General features: G+C 39.7%; 1 protein-coding gene and 1 non-coding gene across 3 annotated transcripts in view; one reads left to right on the plus strand and one right to left on the minus strand.

The window, feature by feature from the left end:
• Positions 1 to 3,748: 3,748 nt before the first annotated feature.
• Positions 3,749 to 18,686, plus strand: part of kcnh1b (potassium voltage-gated channel, subfamily H (eag-related), member 1b) — a 60,615-nt gene continuing 45,677 nt past the window's right edge. Inside the window, exons 1-8 of one of the 2 annotated variants that reach the window (XM_046856868.1) lie at positions 3,749 to 3,844; positions 3,944 to 4,119; positions 6,375 to 6,401; positions 8,632 to 8,755; positions 10,104 to 10,210; positions 10,300 to 10,428; positions 10,754 to 10,872; positions 13,825 to 14,217. In XM_046856868.1, coding sequence (XP_046712824.1) covers positions 4,047 to 4,119; positions 6,375 to 6,401; positions 8,632 to 8,755; positions 10,104 to 10,210; positions 10,300 to 10,428; positions 10,754 to 10,872; positions 13,825 to 14,217 — 972 coding nt within the window. In that variant the 5' untranslated portion in view covers positions 3,749 to 3,844; positions 3,944 to 4,046. Of the gene's footprint in view, positions 4,120 to 6,374; positions 6,402 to 8,631; positions 8,756 to 10,103; positions 10,211 to 10,299; positions 10,429 to 10,753; positions 10,873 to 13,824; positions 14,218 to 18,686 lie in introns of both variants that reach the window. The other variant, XM_046856869.1, reaches the window with a different exon arrangement.
• Positions 7,423 to 7,495, minus strand: trnav-cac. The gene has a single exon. It is a non-coding gene; the product is annotated as a tRNA-Val (tRNA).

An 18,686-nucleotide genomic window follows, 5' to 3' on the forward strand; every position in this document is an offset into this window, starting at 1 on the left:
CAGTGTAGATAGACAGCATCGGATGGTGGTCTGTAGGATGGTTTTGGAGGTGAAGAAGAAGAGGAGGAGAGTGAGGACTGAAAGAAGAATAAGATGGTGGAAACTGAAGGAAACTGAAGGTCAGACAGGGGCTCAGTGGTGGTGAAGAGGTGCTGGATGATTGGGCAACTACTGCAGAAGTGATAAAGGAGACAGCTAGAAAGGTACTTGGTGTAACATCTGGAAATAGAAAGGAGGACAAAGAGACATGGTGGTGGAATGAGGAAGTGCAGGAGAGCATAAGGAGAAGGAGGTTGGACAAACAGAATTGGGATCGACAGAGTGATGAGAAAAGTAGGCAGGAGTACAAGGAGATGCAGCAGCAGGTGAAGAAGGATGTGGCGAAAGCCATGGAAAAGGCATATGAGTAGCTGTAGGAGAAGTTGGACACCAAGGAAGGAGAAAAGGATTTGTACTGATTGGCCAGGCAGAGGAACCGAGCTGGGAAGGATGTGCTGCAAGTTATAGCAGTAAAGGATGGAGATGGAAATGTGTTGACGTGAGGAGAGTGTGTTGAGAAGATGGAGGGAGTATTTTGAACAGCTGATGAACGAGGAAAATCAGAGAGAGAGAGAAGGTTGGATGATGTGGAGATGTGAAGCAGGAAGTGAATAGGATTAGTAAGGGGGAAGTGAGAGCAGAGATTCAGAGGATGAAGAGTGGAAAGTCAGTTGGACCAGATGACATACCGGTAGAAGCGTGGAGATGTTTAGGAGAGATGGCAGTGGAGTTTTAACCAGATTTTTTAACAAGATTCTGGAAGGTGTGAAGATGCCTGAGGAATGGAGAAGGAGTGTGCTGGTATCGATCTTTTAGAAAAAGGGAGATGTGCAGACCTGCAGTAACTACAGGGGAATAAAGTTGATCAGTCACACCATGAAGTTATGGGAAAGAGTAGTGGAAGCCAGGCTGAGAGAAGAGGTGACCATCTGTGAGCAACAGTATGGTTTCATGCTGAGGAAGAGCATCAAAGACGCATTATTTGCTTTGAGAATGTTGATGGAGAAGTATAGAGAAGGACAGAAGAAGTTGCATTGTGTGTTTGTGGATTTCGAAAAAGCGTACGACAGGGTGGAGAGAGGAGTTGTGGTATTGTATGAGGAAGTCAGGTGTGTCTGAGAAGTATGTGAGGGTGGTGCAGGACATGTATGAGGACAGTGTGACGGCAGTGAAGTGTGCAGTAGGAACGACAGACTGGTTCAAGGTGGAGGTTGGACTGCATCAAGGATTGGCTCTGAGCCCTTTCCTGTTTGCAGTGGTGATGGACAGGTTGACGGACGAGGTCAGACAGGAGTTTCCATGAACTATGATGTTTGCGGATGATATTGTGATTTGTGGTGAGAGTAGGAAGCAGGTGAGGAAGAGTCTGGAGAGGTGGAGGTACATGCTGGAGAGGAGGAGAATGAACGTCAGTAGGAGTAAGACAGAGTACATGTGTGTGAATGAGAGGGTGAGCAGTGGAGGGGTGCGGTTGCAGGGAGAAGAGGTGGAGAAGGTGGAGATGTTCAGGTACCTGGGGTCAACAGTGCAAAGTAATGGAGAGTGTGTTAGAGAAGTGAAGAAAAGAGTGCAGGCAGGGTGGAGTGGGTGAAGAAGAGTGATAGCAGGAGTGATTTGTGATAGAAGAGTATCTGTGAGAGTGAAAGGGAAAGTTTATAGGACTGTGGTGACTCCTGAGATGTTGTATGGTTTAGAGACAGTGGCATTGATTAAAAGACAGGAGGTGGAGCTGGAGGTAGCAGAGCTGAAGATGTTGAGGTTTTCGTTGGGAGTGACGACGATGGACAGGGTTAGAAATGAGTTTATTAGATGGACAGTGCATGTTGGACGTTTTGGAGACAAGGTGAGGGAGGTGAGATTGAGATGGTTTGGACATGTGCAGAGGAGGGACATGGGGTATATCAGTAGGAGAATGCTGAGGATGGAGACACCAGGCAGGAGGAAAAGAGAAAGACCAAGGAGGAGGTTTATGGATGTGGTGAAGGAAGACATGCAGGTAGTTGGTGTGACAGAGGCAGATTTAGAGGACAGGAGGGTCTGGAGGGTGTGGCGCCCCCTAATGGGAGAAGCCGAAAGAAGAAGAAGGGTTAATTAAAGGATGAGTGATTTATTTATTTATTTATTTCTGGGGGGATTTTTTATTTATAGGTCTGTATTCAAGCATAACATTTTATAATCCTATATTTTACTGAATGTTTGAAGGATGTATTTTATTTCTTACGTCATCATTGTCACCATGTACACCTACATGAATTCCGCATTTACCTAACAATTTGTGAAAATGAAGCATCTATTTATAATATATTTTAGTGTCTTAACACTATTCCTGTTGAAGCTGTGCACACTTTTTAGTGCACTTTTGCCACTTTTTGAGAAATCTTATATAAAACTACACCACCACCACCAATAATAATAAAAAAATAATAATAATATATATAAAAAATTCTAATAATAATTATTATTATTATTAATAATAATAATAATAATTCTTATTATAATCTATAATAATAATAATAATAATAATAATAATTATTATTATTATTATTATTAATTATTATTATTACTATTATTATTATTATCATCATAATTATAATAATAATTATTATTATTATGCTTGGAATTATTGTTATTATTATTATATTAGTCAGATCATTGTTTTTATGTTTGATTTTCTTTGATATTATAATCACACTGATTAAACCAGTCAAATATAAATTACTTCCTGTAAATTATACTGATAAATGACTTTCTTTTGATTTCTTGATTAGTTTGTTTGTTTGTTTTTTATGTTATTATTTGCCATGACTATACAACACAACGAGACATTGTAGACGCAGGCTCACACACATACCTTTCATTAGTAACAAGGTTGTACTGAATAACGTGTTATTTTATTACTTTTAGTTTCCCTTGTATAATATTTACTGTCAATATTCTGTTTCTTTTGCTATTTACAATTTTATGACCCCCCCCAAAAAAAAAAAACAAACAAAAAATTAAAGGAAAGAAAATAAAAGAAAATAAAGAATTCTATTTAATAGTATTTCATATACGACTTCAGAAATTAAGTAACAAAAAAGATCATCAATACCATACACACCTACATACATACACACCTACATGGAATCATGCATTTCTAAGCAATTTGCCAAATAAATCATCTTATTATAATTCTGTTTAATAATTTCATATTATTAACACTAATCCTGCTGAAGCTGTGCACGATCTTGGCATAAAGTTAATTGTTTTGCATAGGTCTGAGAAATCTCGTAAATAAAACTGCACCACCACCAATAATAATAATAATAACAACAACAACAATAATAATAATAATAACAACAACAATAATAATAATAATAATAATAACAACAACAACAGTGCATGTTAATGTAATTATTCTTATTATTTTAGAAGGTGGTAGCTCAGCGGTTAAGGCATTGGAATTTGGATTAGAAAATCACAAATTTAAATGCCACCACCACCAAGCTGCCACTGCTGGGCCCCTGAGCAAGGCCCTTGACCCTCCGTTGCTCAGTTGTAAGTCACTCTGGATAAGGGTGTCTGCCAAATACTGCAAATGTAAAAAATACTTATATTATTATTATATATTATAATGTATGCTTGATTTTACTTCGATGTACGTGTCATAAACGCTGATTGAAAAAAATAATAGAAAGGATTTTTTTTATTCCTATTTGATTTAAGACAATGCAGTTCCTCTGACTGCCAGCAGGGGGAGTGTCTATGCCGTTCATCTCTGTTACCGCGGCCGGTGTGGGCGGTGCGACCCGTGGCAGCGAATCTGGTCCGTAACAGGAGTCACACACTTACACACACACACACGGTGTTGCCGAGGGACAGCAGAGTGGCTGACAGTCTCAGTGCCGCATCTCTGTCCCCGCAGCATCCGAAATCATGTAGACACAGCAGCAGGACTCTGCTTGTCTTTCACCGGATCGGTTGGATCGTTTCTCAGTCGCAGCCCCCCCAGGTGAGGAGGATTCGGGATGGCCGGGGGTCGCCGAGGACTCGTGGCCCCTCAGAATACTTTTCTAGAAAATATCGTCCGGAGGTCCAATGGTAAGAGAGCAAGCTAATTAATTACACTACCTGCGATGCTTCTTCTTCATCTTCTTCATCTTCTTTTCCGCCCTTCTTTAGAAGTTTCTTTCCATCACCATAAAGAATAAACACATAGAGGGTTCCGTTTCATGCATCACCTTAATCTGAGGTTTTTCCTGAGATCTTCTGCTGGAATAAATTAAGATGTGAATGCATGCTCTGTTTTTTTCCTTTAGGACCGGACTGGAAAATTTCCCAACAAAATGTTCCAACCTGAGGCTGTTCATTAATTCAGGCTTCTTGGTGCAGGTGTCAGTTCAGCATGGGGTGAATTTTGTGCACTGCATGGCTTTGTTTGTGTTCAGCATCTCACTGAACTTCAGTGTTTTAAATACACACTAACATAAGAAACATCTGCTGGACATCTTTGGAGGCATTCATGTTTCTGTCCTTTTTTTTTAAACATCTCAAAATGTCTCAGTCTGACAGTAATCATGATTGAACTCTAGTTCTAGTTCCTGGAAAATTTATTCAAATGGTTAATTGGATATTAATTAGCTAATTAGACAGCTTTTTGGGCTGTGCCATTCTGGCTGTACTGTGATCTCGGCTCCGTTTCAAATCACACAGTCTCTCAAAATTCTTCTAGTGGTAATATAATAGTGGTAATAAACTGTAAATCTGTATTTGCATTATAGTATCAGTATTGATTTTCTTATTTGACTGCAAAATGTTTTAGTATTCCTATTACCTGATTACAGTATAATACCGTTATTATAGAATACTCTCTCCTACTGTAATATCATGTAAGTGTCCACTGCAATATATTGCATTTTATGCAGCAGGGTAATGTGATCGCTGCTTTTCATTTTCATTTCACTGCATCTTTTTTTTTCCATTAAATATTAAAAAAGCATCAGAAGAACAGTAGGTAGGAAATGGAATATAACATACATTGGCCTGACACCGTTTATTTTTTGGACCTGAGCCGTAAATGCATTAAAAGTGACACTTTTAAAGTGCAATAATCAGATAACAGTGAACAAGGTGGTGATGTTATTTACCATTAACGTCTATAAGGATGTGAAACGTATTAAAAATGGGCGATTTTTTTTGTGACGTCAGCAGAAAAAAAAAATCACAAAACGCAATACGGCCAATGGGTGTGTGAATGGATGTGTGGATTTTGTATGGTAGCGTTTTGCTGTATTACATTAAATACTGGAGTTACTGGTTGGAGGGCTGGGAAAAGAGTAAACTGTTTGCTCGGTGTGAAACGTTCCCAAAGTCAAACCATTTGAGGTAAAAAGGTAGAAACATCAGTAAATATTATAGCGATGTGTATTCACAAGATTTTGTTCATTACACTCTCGAAAAAGATCAAGTTTGGCTGCAGTACACACACAAACCCCTCTGTTGACATCATCACAGAAAGAAGAGTATTCGCTGGACATGGGATCTTCTAGAACCTGAAATGAGTGCAAGAAATTCAATCCTAGTGTATAGTTTGGGATGAAGCACTAATTAAAAAAACGTGATATTTTGGTCTTCTGAATGAAGTTGTGTCATTTTTGTACTATTTCCTTTTGTTTATGATGATGCATATTTATTTATTTATACTATATGGACGAAAGTGTTGGGACACCTGACTTTTCCAGCCATATGTAGTTACCACAAAGATTGGAACCCCAAAATTTTATAGGACGTCTCTGGATGCAATAGCATGATCTTTTCCCTTCACTTGGACTAGTAGACCAGCATGACAATGCTGTGGAAGATCTCCTCCTATAGAGCTCTGACCTCAACCCTATCGAACAAGATGAATTGGAACGCTGACCTCACCCCCCCCAGGCGTCCTCACCTCACCTCACCCTACATCAGTACCTGACTTTACTAACACCCTTGTGGCTGACCACAAATCTCCATAAAATCTGAAGAAACATCTTACTAGAAGAGTGGAGGTTATTATAAGAGCAAATGGAGACTAAATTTGGAATGAGATGTTCAAAATGAAACAACCTTATGTTTCAGGTGTCCACAATATTTTGTCCATATGGTGTATGTAGTATGTGGATATATATATTGCTTCGCTTTGATTAAATTCAAATGACATCCTCAGTGCTGATTTATCACCCACACCATGTGCATAGGATTTTATTTCCACACCACTGCAGGTGTTACCTCAGCACTGAGAACATACAGTAGCTGTGTATGAAGTCCTGCTCTGCTTCTTTAAATTGCTTTAACACATTTCTTTCTTTTCATTGTTTCAGTTTGGACATTATCCCATAGACAGACAGGTATAACCAAAGTCATGAAGACGTTTTTTTTCCCCCCCACTTTACCTCCATCCAGCTCATCTGTTTCTCTTGTGTTTATTTAGAAATGTTTTTGGTGCACATCCTGTTATCATGTAGGTTTAGATAGTGCTATTAGAATGTCACTTTTCTTAGCATGTTTTTCTCCTTGTTTGTACATTTTCCTGTCTGTTTTTAATCCCTGGTATAGTGTAGAACCTCTGTAGTTTCCTTGTACAACCTCTAATCCGGAGCATTTCAGCAACCTCCTGCTCCTGTGTCTTGCCGTGTGGAGATTGATTAGATTTACGCAGACGAATCCCCGGCGTTGGAAGAAATCTTTCGCTGTTCGTTTGCGTTCAGATGGATTTATATAAACACTGTTGGTGTTCATTCAACACGGGGATCGTGAGGGTGCAGAAGACAAGAAATTCGCCCAAATTTGTACTTAGAGATGTGCTTTTAGTGGGATTAAAGACTCTTTCTCTCTATCAGGAGGATTTTTAGATATAAAGATTTACTTTATAAAGTAAATTGGATCATAAACAGGCTAGTTAATAAAACATTATTTAAAATATACATTGATATATATATATATATATATATATATATATATATATATTTTTTTTTTTTACTCACTCTCCCCCTGCAGGCTGTTTTATTAACACTTTATTTGAAGAATACTGACACGTTTATAAGCATCGTCTCTTCATTTTATAAAGAATGCCAGAGGTGTTATGTAAGGCTTTTATCCAGTCTCAGGAGGTGACACTGTCTTTGCGTGAAAGTCTCTCTAATCCTTCAACCCGATCTTTTTAGTTTATCCTTGCAAGTGGCACATTCATTAGGCTTAAAATCACCATAGATAAATTAAACTTTCTTTTAGCTTCTCCCATTAGGGGGCGCCACAGCGGATCATCCGCATGTTTGATTTGGCACATGTTTTTACTCTGGATGCCCTTCCTAACGCAACCCTCCACATTTATCCGGGCTTTGGACCGGCACTAAGAGTGGCTGGGGTTGGTTCCCTGACCGGGGATCAAACCCGGGCCGCAGCGGTGTGAGCGCCGCATCCTAACCACTAGACCACCAGGGGACCTAAATCACCATGGCTAAATGACTGATCTATAATCATAAATACACAGAAGTATGTTTACTCAAAATCTTATCTAATAAGCCCATATATCAGGGTTATTATCGATCCCCATCAAATGCTAATAAATGTAATACTAACATTGCTACAAGGCATAAATGTGTACCTTCGACAGCTTTACTTATTTGGGAAACTTGCCTGTTAGCAAAATTATAATATTTAATGAAAGATGTCTCAAAGTTTTAGCACAATGTGTGTTGTAATAGTATAATCTCGATCCATTCATGAATGGAAAGATATAATGGAAAGCTCATCCCACTGTATTACCAAAGGTTTGTGTACATCTGAGCATAAAATTGGTATGTGTTTTTTTTTAAACATGCCATTCCACAGTTAGTCCCCATTTACTCTTACAATAGCCTCCACTCTACTCTGACGTTTCACTGGATTTTTGCACGTTCTTGTAGAGTTTAGTCGAGTTTTTTAATCAGCTACAAGGGTGATGGTGCTGATGTAGGTGAGGTAAGGAGGCCTGGGGTGCAGTCAGAATTCATGTTTGATAGTGTTGTCATGCTGGAACAGGTTTGGGTCTCCAAACTTGGGAAAATGTAATGCTAATTCATCCAAAGTCTTTAGCTTTGTGGTAAGAGTTTGGAGAAGAACATCATATGGCTGGAAAAGTCAGGTGTCCCAATAGTCTATATAGTGTATGTATTTATGTGGTGGATCAAAACAAATTCAAAGTTACTTCATATTTTAAATAATAAAAAAAAACAATATTTGAAATAAAGAAAATCTGGGAATCTACACACTGGCATCAGATTTGCTTTTCCATTGAAACTAGGAAAAAATGTAAAATAAAAAAATGCATCTGTTTTATTTCCAAACCTGGATTGGTTACATACAGGCCCAATCAAATCACACTGTGTGCATGACTTAGAGTTTTTCTATACAGAAGGATCCGCACTGGATCATCATTAAGTGATCAGCCTATCAGGATTCTCCATGCTGAAGTGTTTTGCATCTAAACCTAGGCTTAATCTGTCTCTTAAAACCCAACTTAGTGTGTTTTACCAGCTCTCAAATTTCAACAAAAACCTCTCGTTGCTTATTTTCTTTTTTGCTCTTTTTAAATTCTAGACACCAATTTTGTTTTGGGGAACGCCCAGATTGTGGATTGGCCCATTGTCTACAGTAACGATGGATTCTGCAAGCTGTCAGGATACCATCGAGCTGAAGTCATGCAGAAGAGCAGCACTTGCAGGTTCAGATTCCTTTTTTATCAAATTTTGATTTGAATGGCCCGGAGGTTTTTCCTAGATTTATGGCGTATTAGCTGTAATTAGAACTATAGCACCATAATACAGTAACACTATAATATAGTAATAAAACAATTCTATTATTGCACTTCTTCTAGTTATTTATTACTTTTCTATTTGATTTGTAGAGCACTTTTAACAATGGACATTGTCCGAAAACAGCTTTTTTTACTGAAATAAATGACATATATGAACAATTTAACGCCATTAATTAGTCTCAAATGAGCGAGCCGGGGGTGACAATTGTGAGAAAAACCTCCGTGAGATGATATGAGGAACAAATCTTGACACAGACCCAAAAGGGATCCTTGTTCTCATCCGGGTGACCCCGAATGTCTATTCGTTATACAGTAGTTCCATCATTGTTGAGGTTATTGAGGTTATGAACTGTTCCCTGATGGAGTGGAAGTGTTCATTTACATTTACAGTGTTTGTCTGACCCCTTTATCCTGAGTGATTTACAATTATCTCCTTCATACAACTGAGCAATTAAGGGTTTGCGTAGGGGCCCAGCGTTGGCAGCTTAGTAGTGGTGGGATTTGAACTCACAACCTTCTGATCAGAAGTCCAACATCTTAACCACTGAGCTTCATGGCAACTGTAGTTCCAAACTACTTTAGCAAACTGTTTACATTAATTACAGTCAAAATCTATCTTCATGGTTCTGTGGTTTAACCCTCCATCGTCAGCTCATGGATCTTCAGGTTGTTTATGTGGAGAACATTCTCAGCTGCACTGACTGGTCTCTAAGTTAATCAATAAATCTATTATCAATAGTTCAAGGAACCTGTGTGGCAGATGCGTCACATATCCTAAACCTTATAATAAACCGAGTATTGTTGACTTTTTAGTTATTTGACATCTACATCTAATCATGGTGCAGAGTTCTTCAAGGACATGTTTACTGAACCCTTACATAAGGAGCCTCCAGTGTCAGCGATTTCCAGGAACCTTTTTTTAGGGCAGAGGACATTGTGCTTTCTGACAGAAAAAAATTGAGGGAATGGCAGATTAAATATTGTATATTATGTTTTGAGGATGTTCTGCAACATTTGCCCCTAAATAGATTAAAAGCATGACAAGTCTTTTATTAATCACCTGAAAGAATTGTGCCGGATTGTGGTACAAGAGGAATAAAATAGATCAGGATGCGCTGTCACTGTACACCAACCCCATTGTTAATCATGTTCCTCTACCTGCATGCCCTCTGGATGGCATTTTGTAAATAAGGCCTTTATGTCGCTATGACTCTGAGGGCATCAGAGGGCAGCTGACTTGCATTTTCTCTTCCAGCTTTATGTACGGGGAGCTCACAGACAAGGAGATGTGTGAGAAAGTGCGGCAAACCTTCGAGAACTACGAAATGAACTCGTTCGAAATTCTCATGTACAAAAAGAACCGTAAGTATACACCTTGTAAGATGAGAATGACAAACCTGCCGAAAGAGTGTTGATGGATCTCATTGTGTGATCCTCCTGTCCCTGAGCAGGAATGCCCGTGTGGTTCTTCGTGAAGATCGCTCCGATCCGCAACGAGCAGGACAAAGTGGTGCTTTTCCTATGCACTTTTAATGACATCACCGCGTTTAAGCAGCCCATCGAAGACGATTCTTCTAAAGGTTTGTGAAAGCATGTGGAAGGACAGCAGGCTGGTACATGGAAAAGAAAAACAAAATACAACAAAAATGTCATTACAAGCATATTGTCGAATTGCTCTGTTAAATGGTTGCATAGCTCATTACTGCCATTGTTAGTCTTTAGAGCAGAGGTTTCCAAACCTGGTCCTCGAGATCCAACTGCTAATTAGTGTTTTCTCCATTCTAAACAGCCCCATTCTACCAGGAAGTGCAGTCTATAGAGTCTGAAACCGTTCATATATTTTATTTCAATTAAACCTCCACGGTAGATCGAATTCTCACATTTGTGTTGACTTATTTCCCTAAGGATGGGCCAAGTTCGCTCGTCTCACTCGCGCTTTGACGAGCAGCCGCGGTGTCCTCCAGCAGCTGACTCCTACTGTTCATAAAGGAGAGAACGTCCACAAGCACTCTCGTTTGGCTGAGGTACAGTGTGTGTATGTGTGCGTGTTCGGTTCTCATCAAAGGCTATTTCAACTCAGTCCCTAAGTATTCCTGGCTATAAGATGTAGGATGTCTGTGCCAATCCTCACAGCTCCTCTGCTTCCTTGAGATAAATCTCTTCCACTTTTGAGGCAGCTGCTCGACTAAAACTGTCTCAATAGTTCAGCTCAGTCCATTATTTATTTATTTTAAAAAAGCCTTGCATATCCAAACTTTACATGACATTTAAAACAGCTGTAAGTGCCATAATCACAGCTGTCTTGAGTGCACCTAAATGACTAGCTTTATAAAGATCGTTATTACTTCCTGTGTGTGTTTGTGAGGGGGATTTTACATGCTGATTGATCATAAAGCAAGATTTCTGAAACGTTCACAACCTCGGAAAAATATGCACCCTTGAACACACTAGGCAATTTCTTTTAACATGTACGCAAGCGAGCACGAATGAGAAAAACTGCAGGCCCACCTTGCTGATGGCGCTTTACACACTCTACCTCAGGAACCATGGAGATAAAGCACACTTACATACACTACATACACAAACGGTTGTGGACACCTAACCATATGATGCGCTGTGTGCTTTTTAAACATCCCATTCCATAGTAGGTCCACATTTGCTGCTATAATAACCTCCACACTTCTGGGAAGATGTTTTATTCAATTATAGAGCGTGCTTGTGAAGATATGTGGATATTCATTCAGCTGATGTAGGTGAGGTGAGGAGGACTGGGGTGTCTGCGGTGATGTTCACATTCATCACAAGGATGCGCAATAGGATTGAGGTCAGAGCGCTTTAGAAGGAGATCTTCCACTCCAAACCATGTAAAGTATATATATTTACGGAGCTGGCTTTGGAGACAACTGTATTGCATGTCCAAAGACATCCTATACAATTGTGTGCCTCCAAGCTTGTGGTAACAGTTTGGAGAAGAACCACATACTGTATGTCTGGAAAATTCCAGTGTCCCAAAACCCTTGCCCCCCTATTATGTATATTAATCAATATATAAAAATCCTAGCTTTATAGATAATACCTAAGGAAATTAGGTGGCAGAGGTGGTAGCTTAGTGGTTAAGCGATTAGACTTTGGATCTGAAGGTTCAACTACCAGCTTCACCACGCTGCCACGTTTGGGCTCTTCAGCTAGGCCTTTAACCCCATAGATGGGGTAGACCCTCATCACACCTCGCACTGCACCACGCTGTCTGAGATCCTCCAGCACTGCCCGACTGGTACCTCCTTCTCTCAGAATGAGAGGTAAGTACACTTCAAGGCTCTTCTCTGTTCTGGCACCGAGGTAGTGGAATGAACTTCCCCTAGATGTCCGTACAGCAGAGTCCCTGACTATCTTCAAGCAACGGTTGAAGACCTACCTCTTCCTGAAACACTTAAATTAGCACTTTCCAAGTTTGCTTTGTAGAATTTAGGAGTTATATTTATATTAAGTTTGTAATCTTGTGTACCAGTGTAGATTTATTCATTGCTAGAGACTCGAAGCACTTTTGTACGTCGATCTGGATAAGGGCGTCTGCTCAGATAGATCAATGAGAAAAATGTAAGTCACTCTGGATAAGGGCATAAATGTACTGTGTCTATGCATCTCTCTGTTATATGTATTATTCTTTAACAAATGTTGTTTTCTGAAAGTCTCAGTATTCGTTGTTTGTCCACTGACTGCTTATTAGAATTTAAAGACTAGAGCACTCAGATAATCCGGCATCAGCTTTATGAATCTTTCAGGTAATAAATCCTTTTGAGAATTTCCGAGTACTTTGGCTCACTGTGCCATCAGCTCTGCCAAATAAGGCTTTATAATGAGACACATTACTGTCTGGGTCTCATTAATTCCTTTACTGTTGGACGAGTATTGCAACTTTGCACAGTTGTTTTGTCACTTATTCTCATTAACATTTTTATTCTTATTTGATACTCTTTGCACAAGGATTATTTTGACTTTTGCACATTAAGGGTGGACCAATCACAAACTCCTTTTAATAGACAAAAGTATTGGGACACCCGACTTTTCCAGCCATACAGTATGTTGTTTTTCCCCATACTGTTAGTAAAACTCGGAGTCGCACAATTGTACAGGACATTTTTGGATGCAGTAGCATAAACTGTTCCCTTTATTTGAACTAGGAGACCCAAACCTGTTTCAGGATGACAATGCTGCTGTGCACAAAGCCAGCCAGATCTTGAGTGACCTGCTATAGAGCTATTGAAAACATTTACATCTATGGCATTTGGCAAATGCCTTTATCCAGCAGACCTTGCTTAATGGCCCAGCGATGGCAGCTTGGTGGTGCTGGGATTTGAACCCATACCCTGCCAATCAAAAGTCCAACATCTTATCCACTGAGTTACCACTTCTTACTCGTCACCTCACCTATATCAGTATCTGACTTTACTAACACCCTTGTGGCTGAATGAATCTCCACATATCTCTACAAACACACTCCCAAGCCTGGTGGAACATCTCCATTGAAGAGTGGAGGATATTATTGGAGCAAATGTGGACTAAATGCGAATTGGGACGCGCTGGTCAGGTGTCAACAAACTTTTGTTCATATAGTGCACATATAGAAATGGTGGCAAAAGATACTGCTAGCATGCAATACAGAAACAATTCATGGCTATCGTAAAAGGATGAGAACTTCAAACAAATGTCTACAGGAATTAAAGTATTTAATTATTCGTATGTTTAATTACATTTGCCTGTAGTTTCCTATGCAACTAAACCCTAAAACTGGGCAAACACATTCGCATTTATACCTGCTAAATCCAGTGGACTTGCTAATAAATGTATGATTTGTGCATTCCTTATGGTGTCTACCAATTGTCCCTAGTGCTATCTAATCCATAATGTAAATATAAATTGTGTTTAAATGCTATAAAATAAACATTGCATTAAATTCATTAAGCACTTGTTGTCAGGTTTTGCAGTTGGGATCAGACATCCTCCCCCAGTACAAACAAGAGACGCCCAAGACACCACCCCACATCATCCTGCATTATTGCACTTTCAAGACCACCTGGGACTGGGTGATCCTTATCCTCACCTTCTACACAGCCATCATGGTACCATACAATGTCTCCTTCAAGACCAAGCAGAACAACGTCACCTGGCTGGTGGTGGACAGCATCGTGGACGTCATCTTTCTCGTGGACATTGTGCTTAATTTTCACACGACGTTTGTTGGACCAGCCGGGGAGGTGATATCAGACCCGAAACTTATCCGCATGAACTATGTAAAGACCTGGTTTGTTATTGACCTGCTTTCCTGCCTACCCTACGATGTCATCAATGCTTTTGAGAATGTTGATGAGGTAAGAAGGTTTCTGTTTTGTTCACTACCATTTGCCATTAGTTGGTATGGAATCATTTTTTAAATGACTTTCATGAATATCAGACTAGACCATTGTGTATTGAGTTATGATTTGCAATTTTATTGCCCATGCAGTAATATGTAGTCAGAACAGAAATGTGCATGTTACACATTGGCTTTTAGTGGTGTCCTGTCAGAATCACTCTAATAACCTCTTAATACCATCATTGTGACACCACGACTATAGAAACCATCAAAATTATAGACAAACTCAGTAGAACAAAGCACTGCATCACAGACAGAAATCTCATACAGTAAAAATGATTTGCATTGCTTCAGCAGAAAACCCAATGAACACAATTCTACATTTCTCCTTTCACTGTAGCCACAGCTGCACTGTCTGCAAACATCATCTCCATCAGAAGAATCAAGATTAACCTCATATAATGACCCAGGGTTCTCCCTGCATAAATTCTACAGAAAAGGAAGCACAAGAGCAGGGGCGTAGCCATCATTTCAAAAGTGGGGGGGACGAAATGTGTAGTGTTACCTGTTTTTTCCTCCACTAAAAAAGTGAGGGGACGAATAACTTTTTATAAAAAGTGCGGGTGACATGTCCCCCGCGTAATCTAAGCCCCTGCACAGAGTATAAATGGTTCATGAAAAAGCTTAATCACTCTTTTAAACTTTTTTGGTCCACCTTACCTCACAAAGTCCAGCTTTTCTTGAAAATTCCATCTTGTAAATGTGTATCTGTGACCAAATCAAATTCGTCTTCTCTGTCAGTCATTGTACAATGAATGAACAGATAAATGCAGTTTGCTACAGATGCAGTTTGCGAGCTCTGACTAGTGCCCTCTCTGACCCTCCAATCAAAGGATATATAAATGCAGAGTAATATAACAGTAAACTATCTGGGAATTTAATGTCTGTCCCAATTCGCTGACACCTACATGGTGCACTATAATAGAAATAGAAAAACTCATGCATAGCACATTCTGTATAAGTAGAGTATCCAAGTAGTAACAAGGGCGCAATTGACATTTCATCTAGTCATAGATATTAGCCTGCCAAATAAAATGAGCTAACCTGACAGGATTTCTGTGGGAATCAATATTTGTAAATGTTCATTTATCAGTAATAAACTTCATTGCTAATGCTAATTAGCTGTCTAACATGCTCTTGAGACTTATTTCCTGAGAGGATTTATTAGCCATATTTATAACAAAAGATTATAAACATTTGTTATAAATATGGCTTATAAATCCTCTCAGGAAATTAGACCGCTAAGTACAAGTACAAGATGGCTAGCTAATAAGCTAAACTCATGCAGCATCGGTTAACCAGTTCAGTGAAATGATCTAACCTGACGGGATTATGACCATTTTCATTCATTAATGGTCATAATCATGACTGCGAACAGAATTTGGGTGGTTGGTAATTCAAAAGTTTGCGGACACCTGAGCATAAGATTTGTACGACCGCTAATCTCAAATCTCCGTTATAATAAACACCACTCTTCTGGGAGGATGTTTCACTGGATTTTGGAGCGTGCTTGTGAATTTTTATTTACCACAAGGGTTTTTCCCCATTTTTTATAGAGCTTTATAACAGGAGATCCCCCACTCCAACCTATGTTAAGATCATTCTTGGGCCTCCTAGTTCATGCTACTGCATCCAAGAACAACCTATAAAATTGTGTGCATCCAAGTTTGTGGCAACATCTTAGGGAAGAACCACATATGGCACACATACTTTTGCCTATATATTGTATTTAATGCATGAAAAGGTGATATTTTAGACAGGAAAGTGTTGAGAAGATGGAGGGAGTATTTTGAGCAGCTGATGAACAAGGAAAATGAGGGAAAGAGAGAAGGGTGGATGGTGTGGAGATGGTGAAGCAGGAAGTGAATAGGATTAGTAAGGAGAAAGTGAGAGCAGCGATTAAGAGGATGCAGAGTGGAAAGTCGGTTGGATCAGATGACATACCGGTAGAAGCATGGAGATGTTAAGGAGAGATGCAGTGGAGTTTTTAACAAGATTGTTTAACAGGATTTTGGAAGAAGAGAGATGCCTGAGGAATGGAGAATCGGAGGAATCGGTGCTGGTATCGATCTTTAAGAATAAGGGAGATGTGCAGACCTGCAGTAACTACAGGGGAATAAAATTGATCAGTCACACCATGAAGATATGGGAAAGAGTAGTGGAAGCCAGGCTGAGAGAAGAGGTGACCATCTGTGAGCAACAGTATGGTTTTATGCAGAGGAAGAGCACCACTGATGCCTTATTTGCTTTGAGAATGTTGATGGAAGTATAGAGAAGGTCAGAAGGAGTTGCATTGTGTGTTTGTGGATTTCGAGAAAGCGTACAACAGGGTGGAGAGAGAGGAGTTGTGGTATTGTATGAGAAAGTCAGGTGTGTCAGAAGTATGTGAGGGTGGTGCAGGACATGTATGAGGACAGTGTGACAGCAGTGAAGTGTGCAGTAGGAACGACAGACTGGTTCAAGGTGGAGGTTGGACTGCATCAAGGATCGGCTCTGATGGACAGGTTGACGGACGAGGTCAGACAGGAGTCTCCATGGACTATGATATTTGCAGATGATATTGTTATTTGTGGTGAGAGTAGGAAGCAGGTTGAGAAGAGCCTGGAGAGGTGGAGGTACATGCTGGAGAGAAGGGGAATGAAAGTCAGCAGGAGTAAGACAGAGTACATGTGTGTGAATGAGAGGGAGGGCAGTGGAGTGGTCCGGTTGCAGGGAGAAGAGGTGGAGAAGGTGGAGAAGTTCAGGTACCTGGGGTCAACAGTGCAAAGTAATGGAGAGTGTGTTAGAGAAGTGAAGAAAAGAATTCAGGCAGGGTGGAGTGGGTGGAGAAGAGTGATAGCAGGAGTGATTTGTGATAGAAGAGTGTCTGTGAGAGTGAAAGGGAAAGTTTATAGGACTCTGGTGAGACCTGAGATGTTGTATGGTTTAGAGACAGTGGCATTGAGCAATGCAGGTAGTTGGGTTGAAAGAGGCAGATGTAGAGGACAGGGGGGTATGGAGACGGATGATCCGCTGTAGCACCACCTAAAAGGAGAAGCTGAAAGAAACAGAAGAGGAAGATTTTAATTTTAATAAGTATTAAAAGGGGTGTTTTGTGTATGGACATTTCCCTGGATCTCTGAAACACACAGCAAAGAAATCTTTTACACTCTGAAAGTTTTATCATCTGCACATAAATGTTTTTATGACACTTAATGGGAAAAAAGCTTTGCAATAGAAAATACACACTGATGGCAGTACATTAAACTGATTTATACTAGCATTTTCAAAATACTATTTGGCAGATACTTCATTCAAATTTGGATAATTTTGGTGAATGAACACGCTTGATGTATACTAGCTATGTTAAACAAATCATGTAGTCTTATTGCCCGAGGCGACAGATGACCGACACGTGAATTACATTTTGTGCTTAATCTTTACTTTTGGCAGTGTCAAACCAGACATCAGGAAACACGGATTAATTATCCAACTGGCTTTTTAATGTGGCATTTTGCGAGCCAACAGCAGACACCTCGGGGGAGTTTATTCCACCCTAGGGAAATGTACCATTATACTTACAAAGTTTATAAACGTGCTGTCTCCAAGCTTTGGTAAACATCATTTTATCTTGAGCAGGAGTCCCCAAACCTTTTTCTGTAAGGGCCACATAATGTTTCCTTTTTTTAATGGGAGGGGGATCTGTAGCAGTAAATGATGGAGGGGAACTGTTTAATTCGAAAGCCAACATTTATTATTAAATACACATATGACATGAGTAAAATATTTTTCAGCGGGCCGTTCCAAACGTGGAGTGGACCGTAGTTTGGGGACACCTGATTTTGATCATAGATGCCATCTGCACATGGCATCTATGGAAAATGGAAAATAAAGTGACTCAAAACTTCACTCAACTTTATCCTCTTTTATTGCACTTGGCAAGAATAAATGTCTGCCGATTGGTCTCTGTCTCTCTCTCTCTCAAGCAATGCAGGCTCGGAGTACTCATTATAGTCTAGTCTGCAGTCTTTTCTTGCTCAGAGCGTTATTGAAGCCTCAGTGAGGCCTCCGTGCTGCTCAACAATACTAGAGATGTTTAGGTCAGCGATGTGTTGAAGATTTGATGAAGAGAAGAGTCTCTCAATGCCTTTAATCAAGCAGCAGTGACGCATGCTAAGAGTGGTGCAGAGTTTACCATAATTGCAAGCTGAATATTCTCCCTCTGGGTTTTGTCTATTGTCTTCTAGTCCTTTCTATTCTCCTGTTTCGCTACGTTGTCGAGTGATATCTGAGAGGTGAAACTATTTGTCTTTATCATAACTTTATATTTGGCATTAAATTTAGTTTAGCAGCAATCTGGCCGACATGAAGCTACAACCGAGTACCACATTTCACAAAAACAATTACAGGTTTTTATTGATTCTTTCTTTTTGTTGTATTAGGATT

The sequence above is a fragment of the Silurus meridionalis genome, chromosome 9 (assembly GCF_014805685.1).
Source record: "Silurus meridionalis isolate SWU-2019-XX chromosome 9, ASM1480568v1, whole genome shotgun sequence".
In the NCBI taxonomy this organism is placed as follows: domain Eukaryota; kingdom Metazoa; phylum Chordata; class Actinopteri; order Siluriformes; family Siluridae; genus Silurus; species Silurus meridionalis.